The sequence below is a fragment of the Triticum aestivum genome, chromosome 4A (assembly GCF_018294505.1).
Source record: "Triticum aestivum cultivar Chinese Spring chromosome 4A, IWGSC CS RefSeq v2.1, whole genome shotgun sequence".
NCBI classification, from domain to species: Eukaryota; Viridiplantae; Streptophyta; class Magnoliopsida; order Poales; family Poaceae; genus Triticum; species Triticum aestivum.
In genome coordinates, this window is record NC_057803.1 from 60690384 (window position 1) to 60702928 (window position 12545).

General features: G+C 48.3%; 1 protein-coding gene across 1 annotated transcript; it reads left to right on the top strand.

Moving 5' to 3' along the window:
• The first annotated feature begins 3864 nt into the window (after positions 1-3864).
• Positions 3865-7016, top strand: LOC123085134 (glutamine synthetase cytosolic isozyme 1-2). The gene is made up of 9 exons (XM_044506729.1): positions 3865-4106; positions 4344-4383; positions 4488-4591; positions 4713-4761; positions 5269-5375; positions 5726-5813; positions 5953-6081; positions 6185-6259; positions 6360-7016. Exons 1-9 carry the CDS (start codon positions 4033-4035, stop codon positions 6756-6758), a joined length of 1065 nt encoding a protein of 354 aa, XP_044362664.1. The 5' UTR covers positions 3865-4032; the 3' UTR covers positions 6759-7016.
• The last annotated feature ends 5529 nt before the right edge of the window (positions 7017-12545 follow it).

Here is a 12545-nt window from a genome sequence, read left to right on the forward strand (position 1 = left end):
GCGGATGCATTGTTCTTGGGATAGCCGGCCCGTTTCTTGTCGGTTTTAGCAAAATGTCATCGTCTATGCTGGAGCATGGGCCAATCCATGGCTTTTGTACCGAAGTAGACGAGCATTTTAAAAGGGCTCCGTGTGGATCAATTTGGCAGTCTTATCCTTGGCTGATGTTTCCTATTGAAAGCCTGATGATGGCCTACATGACGCCTTCCCATCGCCATGAACAGAGAAAGGTAACGGCGAGAGAGAGAGAAAAAATGTCGCTGTTTTTATGTAGTCCACCCGTTTTGGGTAGATTGATGGCATCCGATGCCTAGCAAAAGTTTTTGCCATGTACTTCCTCTGTTCCCAAATGTAAGTCTTTTTAGCGATTCCAACAAGCGACTACATACAAAGCAAGATGGTGAATCTACACTTTAAAATATGTCTATATATATCCGTATATTGTAGTTCATTTGAAATCTCTAAAAAGACATATATTCAGGAACGAAGAGAGTACAAGAAAAGCCAATGCCTTTTTATTTTGTCATGTGCAATACAGGCAATTAACCAGAAGCATGGTTCTTGATTGGTTGTGGAAGTAGAAGCTGACAGCTCACATATAGTTCCGGCAAAAAAAAGAGAAAAGATAAGTCACATATGGGGGAAAAGCCAGAACTTGCACTTCTTATAGGAGGAACTTGTTGTTTACTGGTGATGGCAATTAAAAAAAAAACTTGTTGTTTACTGGTGATGTCAAAAAAAAAACTTGTTGTTTACTGGAGGTGATCGGACCGCAGAAGCAAGGTCACGTCGGTCGCTTACCAATTCCGGCTCCGAACAGTTAACATCCTACGGGACAAGGGCGAGACAGCACGAAAGTGAATTCCCACACGAAATACCCAACTTGGTTCAGTTTAGCAGCTCTACCACCACAGACGTGTGACGCTACCAAAAATCGTTGGCAAAATGCACCCTTTTCTGTATTCTTTTTCGTTTCTTTCTCAACAAAATACACTCCAGATATTTTAGCGTAACATCGGAACATATATTTGGCCGATCGACTGACAAATTACAGTCGTACCATGTTTGGCTATATAGAGGATATTCAACACATATTGAGGAATTTTTGCCTCCTAACTGTGACCCTATAATTATGGAATAAAGCTTCTATTTTGTGTAGAGCTACCGACAGATCTGACACAATTATTGGGTTGATATGGCTTGGAATGGGACACTACATGCTCTACCCCTTTGTTTCTTAGGTGGTGGTCACATGTGTGTCTCCCACTTCTCATTCAACGTGGAGTCACAAAACTCTGTGCCATGGGCTATTTTTGGGAGGTGCGTTCTATCTCAGGCTCTGCACGATTGCTTAACGTGTAACATAATTTATGACTCCACATGTAAAAACACTCGATGTTAGGGAGAATGCTGCTTAGAGCATGTGAGGGATTGACGTCGCTGCCATGCCACCACACCTCTTTTACTTGGATCCTCACATGGATGATACATTTGTCACTACGTGAACCAGTAAGCACAAGTGGCTCCGACATCAAGGACATCGCCAATTCGCCATCATCTAAGTAGGGTAATGTGGCTACGGTGTGAGTCTGTTCCACCATCCAATTGCAGAGCATATGAGACTCAACGACGTGCAATATTGCTGGAACACCGCTAATATTATTGGTCATAGCTGGCTGAATATGAAGAAATTTAACTACATCATTTGGTTAATGGTAAACTCAAAAGTCCTCTGTGAGAAATGATTGATCTAAAGATGCAAAGCTTTTTTACAGTTGTTTTTTGATATGGTCACCTTTAGCTTAAAGCAAACCTAGACCTCATCCCAGTTATTTGCAAGAATTTATTTTATTTCTCTAGCGACTAGGAAATAATTATGTCCGCTGACAACTATCCAATTTAAACATGATATACATGCAAGTTATAGTTATTCCCAATTCAGAAACGGTCCCTTACATTTTGCTCCTTTTAGTTAAGGTTTGCCCCTTTTAGTTAAGGTCATTCTTTTTGGCAATACGATACTCGCACAAGCTGTGTTTTTTGGAATGTCTGACAATAAGTTTTTCTTTCTAAGGCATGGATTGCATAAGTCAATATTTGATTTAAAAAAACTAAACAACATAAAAGTGTAGGGGCAAAATTATACATCCAACTCAAGTTACCATGGCTGATCCTTACCAAAAAAAGGATCTCCTCCAGCTAGACAAAGCACCGACCAACACACAGCCAAACCCATACAACTCGACACCACAAGACACACACTCAAGGCAAGCTCATGGGTGTTGAGAACAACTACATTGCGCCATATAACTCCAAGCCACCTACAGGTAGGAAGAAAGGGCACCGCTGAAGTCACTGAAGCCCTCAACCGTGAACGAGTCACAAGGAAGAGTCGAAGTCGTGCACGACGAGCCGGGTAATCCAATATTGTGTCTTCAGAAAGGACCCGACATTGGAGCGCCACCACCACTCGATCCAAGGATCAAGGTTTCCTTAGAACAACAAGGAGGACGAAGAGGAACCGCGACGATGCCTTCAAGAAGGAGACAATCCCATAAGCGATGCTGCCGCCGTCCTGGCAGAGCAGAGAGGTTTTCACCCTCGCAAGCCCTCTCCGACTTCGAGATGTAATGCAACAAGCTGCGGGGACGCCCGTTGTACCACTATTATTGATCGTCGCACACTAGCTACCACGTCGCCTACGTGACCATGGTAACCAACCAACATCTGAGCCACGAGGTCCGCACACAAGCACCGTGGATCCCATGACCAAGACGGCCCTCAATCAGCACCACCGTACACGAACACCGTCAACTGGTTAAGGGGCAGAAAAGACCCCTCCTTCTGGCCCAAATGAGCCCCTTTGGTAGGGACGGAGCCGAGCCGGCTAGATCCGGCGAGGGGAAGTTGACGACGATTGCCAGCCACTCGCCACGCCCGATCTGGCACCTTCAGATCCCGACGACGTCGATTTCAGGAGACCCCTGCCTCTTTCCTTGAGGCGCCCCTGCCAACCACTGGCCAGCCATCAACGCATCACACACATCGAACCACCACCTCCAGCCCAAAAAAGGACCGCCACCAGCTGCCGAACGAAGTGCAACCACAAATAGAGAAGAGGAGGTCGAGCCACCACCACCCCCGCCACCATCGCCACGGTAGCGACGGCCGCTGCCACCCGTGTCGCCCGAAGGAAAAGATTGACCGCCCGCCTCCGCCGTCCTAGGAAGCCACCACCATCGCGCCGCCGCTACAGCTACAAGCAGCCACCACACTTGAGTGTCGTCATGTCGTGACGCCTGGCATCCGTGCCACGCCCTGGCCCGGGGGTGTTGGCCCGCGCCAGCCCCACCACGCTAGAGAACGAAGAGTCCCCGCCACCGCCGACGATGACCGGGCTTCGCCTAGCCGCGCCCCTTGGCGGCGGCGAGGGTGGAGGAGGGAGGAGCCTGGCGGCTTGATCTAGGGTTCCCTCCCCGTCGCCACACGGGAGGGGTGGGGCGAGCTTTTCTCCACAAAGCAAACAAAATCTGGTTGATACCACGGCTGATCCTAACAGTTATAACTTGTAACCAGATAATTTTCGCCATGTTTCTTGCACGGCCTCAAAACTTAAGCTAGTTGCCCTCTCAAAAATAAAATAAAATTCAGCCATGTGCTCGGTCAATTTACAACCACGGTCTGGTTACGTGTGAGCCCCCCTCAAGCTGAGATGGTTACTTCAGGCTCTTGCAACACACACACACACACACACACACACACACAACCCCTGTGGATCCTTCTTTCTACAATAAAAATAAACAATAAAAATAAGGAGATAGACAGAGTATCTTTTAAACGTCGCAAAACAAGAGAGAGAGAGTATCTTTTGAAACTGAAACAGAAAAACGAATCAATACGTAGCCCAGCGAGCTTCGCGCTATAAATACCGGCCGCGCCTCCCGGCTCTCTCCTCATCCCCTGCTTCTCGAGCTGCACACCTCATCTCATATCATTGCCATTCCCTCCTTGCGAGTAGCACCGGCAGCAGCAATGGCCAGCCTCGCCGACCTCGTCAACCTCGACCTCAGCGACTGCACCGACAAGATCATCGTCGAGTACCTCTGGTCAGTTACCTACCAGCCTCCCCTGCTCCCCATCTCCTCCTGATCTTAGGAGGAGGAAGAAGAAGCAAATTCTGCAAGATCGTCTTCTTATGCTACTTGCATTCTGCACCCATCGTTTTTTAATTTCTGCTACAGCTCGAATTTTTCTGTCAAGTTTTTAAAATAAATTCTGACGAATTTTATCTGCGCGATCTCTTTTTTTCTGTCTCTAATAAGTGCTCTGTTTGTTTTGCTCAGGATTGGAGGATCCGGTATCGACATCAGGAGCAAAGCAAGGGTGCGTGCACACACCTCTCAACTCACCGAACTCTCTCGTTCTTGGCTGATGAAGCTCGCTGAATCTCACTGAAATTTTCTGTTTCTCTCTGTTGGATGGAGCAGACGGTGAACGGCCCCATCACGGACGCGAGCCAGCTGCCCAAGTGGAACTACGACGGCTCCAGCACCGGCCAGGCTCCCGGAGAGGACAGCGAAGTCATCCTCTAGTACGATGATCTCGATTCTCTCGCCTTCTCTAATGGTTTTATTTCACTTATTATTACAAGTATTTCTACTTTCCTTGTTTGCTTACAAGCTGTATTTTCTTTCTTTTTGACTCTGATGAAGCCCCCAGGCCATTTTCAAGGACCCGTTCAGGAGGGGCGACAACCTCCTTGTAAGTCCTTGCTGCCTTTTATCCTCCTTGATTCTTTCAAACTTTTTATGCACCAAAGATGCTGGATGCCATAAAGTAGGAAAAGTAAGATGCAGATGGGTCTTTGAAAAAAAAATCACAGGAAACATAGTTTCTGGGCATCACTAAATTTTAAAAATAGAAAAGCTGAATTTTGTGGCTTAATTTTAAAAGTAAAAACTGGATTTTGTGGCTGTTTGATGTGCTTGGACATATGTGTGATTTGGTGGACAAAATAGCCAGGTGTTTGCGCCCTGTTGTATAAACACACTAAAATTGCACTGGTTGACCTGCTTGGCTCATAATTAATTGCTTATGAGACTGTCTCTTCAGAGAAACAACTTGGCCTTTCAGACAACTGTTTGACCAGCACAAATCTTAAATACCTGAACTGAGAAAAGTTCCAGCCAAATCAGAGGCCAAGTTTCTACTGTATTTGGCGCAAAGTCGTCGGTTTGTTGATCTTTTCCTATTTATTACTCCTTGTAGGTTATGTGTGACTGCTACACACCACAAGGTGTGCCAATCCCCACCAACAAGAGGCACAATGCCGCCAAGATCTTCAACACCCCCAAGGTTGCAGCTGAGGAGACATGGTACGAATACCTCCGTCGATGTTTCAAGTTTTTTGTTGCTGCAGTGTTTCATCTAAGAGTTGTAGCGCTCTTGCGTAAAAAATACATACACACGTGAGAACACAATAAGTTGTAGTACAATATAGATAAGTACCACACCACACTTTGCATCAGATGGAAAAGAGTTTGGAAAAATAAGTGTAAAATTCATGTTCCTGGAATTACAGATTTATCTACTACTCTAGCAGATACAGACAGAAAAGCTACCAAAATGGGTTGGAGGACCACAAAATTTGGAGGTTTCCACATTTGTATCCTTATATCTGCTTACGGTTAGAGCACTGATTAGGCTTATCTCTGAACCCAAACAGGTATGGAATTGAGCAGGAGTACACTCTCCTCCAGAAGGACGTGAACTGGCCTCTTGGCTGGCCCATTGGTGGCTACCCTGGTCCTCAGGCAAGAAAATTCTCAACAAATTTGTTATAGCTTATGCATGTAAAACATAAAAGAAATATGTTTTTGAACTGAAATTTGTCCACAGTCCACTGAAGGTAGTAGGTTTTCAGATGATATTGATTGTGTGAATTTTGTGCAGGGACCATACTACTGCGCCGCCGGCGCCGACAAGGCGTTCGGGCGTGACATCGTGGACGCCCACTACAAGGCGTGCCTCTACGCCGGGATCAACATCAGCGGCATCAACGGGGAGGTCATGCCCGGCCAGGTACACAACTTGGTTCCTCTCTTGTCAAAAGAGCTCTGCTATCTAGGCTTGGGTGTGCGAATTTCTGAACCTGATTCTCATCTTGGTGACATGACACTGACAGTGGGAGTTCCAAGTCGGGCCGTCCGTCGGGATCGCCGCCTCAGACCAGCTGTGGGTGGCGCGCTACATCCTCGAGGTCCCTGCCCTCCCCTGCTGATACCTACTGCAATGTATTATTGGAGCCTCGTATCGCAACTGACTGAATCTGGTTCCAATTCGATCGGTTGATGCTGCAGAGGATCACGGAGGTTGCCGGGGTGGTGCTGTCCCTGGACCCGAAGCCGATCCCGGGCGACTGGAACGGCGCCGGCGCGCACACCAACTACAGCACCAAGTCGATGCGGGAGGCCGGCGGGTACGGCGTGATCAAGACGGCCATCGAGAAGCTGGGCAAGCGGCACGCGCAGCACATCGCCGCCTACGGCGAGGGCAACGAGCGCCGCCTCACGGGCCACCACGAGACCGCCGACATCAACACCTTCAAGTGGGGCGTGGCGGACCGCGGCGCGTCCATCCGCGTGGGCCGCGACACGGAGAAGGACGGCAAGGGCTACTTCGAGGACCGCAGGCCGGCCTCCAACATGGACCCGTACGTCGTCACCTCCATGATCGCCGAGACCACCCTCCTCCTCTGAGCTCTGAGCGACCAGCAGCCAATGCCTACCACACCGCCGGACGACACTTAGCCTCTCGACCTTCTCGATCGAGGGTGGCCATTGATTGATTTCTGCAAAATGTTTCGTGTTTTCCGTTTCTTTTGCAAGGTCTAGCCTGTTTTTGGGGCGTGTCTTTCACTTTACTCGTTCAGATAAGAGTAAGAGTCCTCAGTGTGCTCTGAAAATAATGTTGTTTCCTCATTCCCATAAATGAAATCATGGAACCTTGTGATGTGATTCCGTTCGATCACATGTCATGCATACAGTACACGGTTCCATGTTCTCCACTGCTCTTTCCACGTCACCCTTAGCCTAAGCCCAACAAAATTGACGTTGCAACCAAACCGGCCGTGCTCCGTCCTTGTCCGTCTCTCTGCGTTTTGAGGCAAGCGTCGCTAGCTGCTGCGGCCATACTGTCTTATGTGCTGCAACTTGTTGCGGCCCAAGGCATCTTATCTTATCTTCCCTCGCTCGCTCACGCGACAACTCGACGAATATGATCTCTGGCCCTCTTTGATGTTGGGCCATTCTTTTCTCGCACACCTTTCTCTTTCCGGACGCGGCGTGCCGCCATTCCTGCTTTTTTGAGGCGAAAAGTTGGAATTTCAGCTTCATGGACGGAACAAGGAGCGTTCAGTCTGCTTCCAGCTGATCTGCGGGTAGTGACACTGTGGTCGATGCTTCTCCATCCGGGAATGGGAGAAAAGGGAGGGGAGAAAGCGAAATGCTCACGGCGCATCGACATTGATCGATACATCCACCAAAGTTACCGCCAAAGTGGTGGTCCTGCACCATTGGATTGGATTGGATGATGAAATTTATTTTGTCCGAGCATCTCGTAAAGTTTTCTGTTTGCTAGTTACTACTACTGTGAACCATACTCAGCCTGCTTCAACATACAAAACGTCAACACCAAAATTGTGTCTGGATCAAACTGAAAGCATGTGGCATAGGCAGCAGATCAAATTAACAGTGAAACGATTCGACAGATGCCGGTTGCTCAATGTACTCCGTCGGGTCAGGACAGAAAGACCGATCAAGATGGTAAGTGCTCAGGTTTACTGCGTTAACTAAAGTGAACTCAAATTTCGGCTGGTCGCCAAATATGACAAGGATAAAGCATTATTATGGTGAAATTCAACCAAAAATAGACTGTTTAAAAGCACGCGGTGTGGTTGACAGTTGCAAGATGGCCATATTCACCCTTTACCGCATCAATAATATCAGGGTCACGAAAGAATGGAACATAGAAAATTCTTCATGTTGGCACTCGCAGAGGGATCCTGTGACAGCAGACAATTTGTACTCCCTCCGTTCCAAAATAGATGACTCAGTTTTGTACTAAAGTTAGTACAAAGTTGAGTCATCTATTTTGGAACGGAGGGAGTATTAGCCAAACCAAATTTCAATACTCGTAGGTACAAAGGCTCGAAGGCTATAAAAAAATTCAGGTAGTTCAAACCGTTAAGAATCAGCTTCACAGGTATGAAAATTGGTTTTGCAATCTTCGCAAAGCACACCACATGGAAATAATTTCAATCTGCTATAGTTTAGGCGAAATTGGACTAAATGAACTAGCACACAGGGAGGGATGCACACCAGGAAAAGTAACTAAGGGACAGGACAATGTGTATAAGATTGACTTTCCAAGCAAGGAGGACCTCACTCGTCTCATGTTATTCAGGATTTGCAAGGTTCCAGACAGCTCCTTTTTCTTGGAGTTTGATGAGTGGATGAGCTAGTTGCACGAGGTTTGGATAAGGTTCCATGGAGCCCCGTCTAAGCCCCTTAGAGCATCTCCAATATATGATGTACATGCAAAAATAATTAACTTATACATCTCCGAGGCCCCAAAACCCTCCAACGGATGATGTACAATTTTTTTACATCTCCACCTTCAGGAGATGTAAAATACAATACTTGGAGATGCAAATTTTGTAGCGACCTGACCCGGTAAGGATCGGAGTCTCCGTGCCAAAAGTCCAAGGGGGTTTGGTCGTTTGGGTATTGAAAACCTAGAAGAAAAGAATAAATGCCTGCCTAACAAAACAAATGGTTATTTCGAATATCCTTAGAGGAGGAAGGGGCGTGGTTACAGTTATATTGTAACAAATACCTACATTCTAAAACTTCACCACAAATTACGGTGCAGCCGAATGATTCTCCCTTTTGGAAGGGGCTCACTGAGAACTAAGGGTAACTCCAACCGGGAGATCCATTTCGTTCATTTCGGTCATCCGGACAAAAACTTGACCCAAGGGAAAGACCCATTTGACAAATTGTCCGCCTGGTGTCTGTTTGTTGTCCGTCCTGACCCAAACTTGGCCCAAATATGGGTCAGAAATGGGTCTCTCTAGATAGAAGTGGACACTTTCCGCCATTCGTTGTCCTTCATTGGGTGCAGGCTCGTGTCCACCCTGGCCCATAGGTCAGCGACCGCACGACTTGGGACTCTGCCTACAGGGTGGATACGGCATGTGCTCAATCCCCACCGCCGCGTGCACCAGCGAGGCCACCGGCTGAAAGTGCAACTAGTCCCCGGGTGGTTTTGGTAATTCATAACAACATATAGCTCATTAAACTAATATCCATTGAAGATAAATATTCATGATGTTCAATGATTGACATGGCATGGACTAGAGACGTGGACCTCTCAAAATGCGAAGAACAAAGATTAGCAAAAACTCAAGACTCGTCATTTCTATTTAAGTGATTCAAGATCACATTGAGTCCATAGGAAAGCCAATATTATTAAAAGGGGATGAGGTGTTGCTTAATAGTCTACTTGCTCAAAGTGCTTAGTAATATTGCTCCAAAACTCTCGGTCACTTTCTCCATTCGAATATGTCCAAACCCTAATTCCAAACTCGGCCCCACCGATTCTTTCTACCTGGAGCCACCGAGTTCATTTAACATAGCCACTGCCAAAAACCATAACAATTCGGTCACATCGATAGGGATCTTGGTCCCACCAAATGGCCTTGCCAGCACTCTGTGATCTATTGCATTCACTTCGGTCCCACCGAGTTTATGCAATCGGTCTCAGCGAGTTGGCTTGACAGATTCTCTATTTCTTATTGCCTCACTTCGATCCCATCGAGTTGATGCAATCGACGCCACCGAGATGATGTTTGCCCTAAGCCCTAGCACATCGGTCCCACCAAGTTGTTCCAATCGGTCCCACCGAGATTCCTAACGTTCATATTTTTAAACAGATTGGTGCCACCAAATTTCCTAATCGATGCCACCGAGATGAGTCAAAGGTGTGTAACGGTTGAATTTTGTGTCGAGGCTATATATACCCCTCCACCCCTTTCTCCATTTGAGAGAGAGCCATCAGAACGTGCCTACACTTCCACCATTCATTTTCTGAGAGAGAACCACCTACTCATGTATTGAGATCAAGAGATTCCATTCCAACCTTTTGAACCTTGATTTCTAGCCTTCCCCAAGTTGCTTTTCACTCAAATCCCTCTTCCACCATAGCCAAATCTGTGAGAGAGAGTTGAGTGTTGGGGAGACTATCAACACAAGAGCAAGGAGTTCATCATCTACACACCATCTATTACCTTTTGGAGAGTGATGTCCCCTAGATTGGTTAGGTGTTGCTTGGGGGCCTCCGTTGTGATGTGGAGTTGAACCAAGAAGTTTGTAAGGGCAAGGAGATCGCCTACTTCGTGAAGATCTACCCGGGTGAGGCAAGTCCTTCATGGACGATGGCCATGGTGGGATAGACAAGGTTGCTTCTTCGTGGACCCTTCATGGGTGGAGCCCTGCGTGGACTCGCGCAACCGTTACCCTTCGTGGGTGGAGCCCTCCATGGACTCGCGCAACCGTTACCCTTCATGGGTTGAAGTCTCCATCAACATGGATATACGATAGCACCACCTATTGGAACCACGCCAAAAATCTTCGTGTCTCCATTGTGTTTGCCTTCTCCAAACCCTTCCCTTTACCTTTATATGCAATGTTTTACTTTTCGCTACTAAACTCTTAGAATTGCATGTGTAGGTTGATTGCTTGACTTGTGCTAATTGGTAAAATCTACCCACAACTAAAATTGGGAAAATGCTAGATTTTTATTTGGTCAAGTAGTCTAATCACCCTCCCTCTAGACATACTTTTGATCCTACACCGGCTCAAGCCGCTGCCACGACCAGGAAACTGAGCAGATCGGCTGTGCTTGGATCTTACCGGCGAGATCCACCGCCGTCGGGGGTGGGGCTGCCGGCCGGAGATAGAGCTCCCGCCCGCGGGAGGCCACACCCTCCACGGCACGCGCGAGCATGGGTGTGCCAAGGGCCTCCCGACCGACCGTTGTGGCGCCACCGACTACCATGTAGAGCAGCTCTCGCGCCTTCAACAAGCACCCATGGAGCTCGGCACCGTTGCCACCAGGGTTTTTGAGTCACCGACTAATCGCCTAGTCATCGCGCCGTGACTGGCTTGCGCGAGCGACTTGGCTCGTGGAGTGAGTCGCCCGACTCGCTGGCTCAACAGCGATTTTCTGCGATTAATCGCTGCGATTAGTCAATTAATTGACTTGTTGGCTCGACAGAGAGAGGAAAAGGGAGGGAGCTCGGGAGGAGAGGAAGCCATGGCGCTCGCGGCCGTGACCTAGGAACCGCCGCCGCAGCTCGCCGACGACACACCCCCTTCAGATCGACGGCGGCTGGACCTCCGTGGCGACGGCCGTGACCTCGGGCGAGGCTGCGGCGATGCAGACTAAGGCGGGGGAGGAGGAGATGAAGCTGCAAGCGGGTGAGGCTGGGGAGGAGGCGGGGGAGGGAGAGGAGGCGGGGGAGGAGGCGCCGCCTCTCCTCGCAGGCGGCATAGAGGAAGAAGTTCGAGGGGAGAGGCGCAGATGAAGGAGTGTGGGCTGGTAGCGCTAGGTTTAGCGAGTGGATGAGGGCCGGGAGTGGTTAGCTGGGCTGTGCTGGGCCTGTTCGGCCTGATAACTTTGCTTATCTGGCATTAATGGGCTATGCAAAGGAGGGAAACAGGCGCGGGAGTGCACTGCACTGCCATGGCGACTTGGGGCGATTAGTCCAGGCAAGTCACCGACTCAAGCCAGCAAGCCACTAGCCGCAGCCTTGGCGACTTGGCTTGACTCAGCGACTCAAAAACCTTGGTCGCCACCCAATGACCCACCCCAACAGCCTCTCTTCCCCGCCACCGCCGCGTGTGCGGCCTCTCTTCCCCGACGGTCGACAACAGCTCATGTACCAGCTTTTTAGTAGCGAAAAAAGGAAACAAAATCGGACATGTTTTTGTCCAAATAGTAGCGCCGTTGGGTGCACCAACCGGACGCGCGTGTCCATCTGTGCAGACGACGACCCAACGGACAAAAAGCAAACAAAATCTGCGTCAGTTTGGGTCCCTGCGTTGGAGTTGGCCCAAGGTCACTTTCTTTAACAGGAGTAAATTTATCATTGGGAATGGGGCCACTACTAGGTTATGGGAGGATGCTTGGCCGGGGAATATTGTACAGCTTAAAGACACTTTTGTGTGTAATACTAGGTTCGGTTTCCCTAAACATTCAGTTTAATTGGGCACTAGTTGGGGAACGATGGGATAGCTGGCTGCATTTAGTGCGTAGGTTGATGGAGGTCAACGTGTCTAATGAGCCAGATGTACTGATGGAAACTTTCAGTTTCAAGCGTGTTCTCTGTCAAATCTATGTATGTGAACTTGATTAATATTGGACCAATCCCACAATCTATTCATATATGGAAAATAAAGTTGCCTTTAAAAATCAAGATTTTT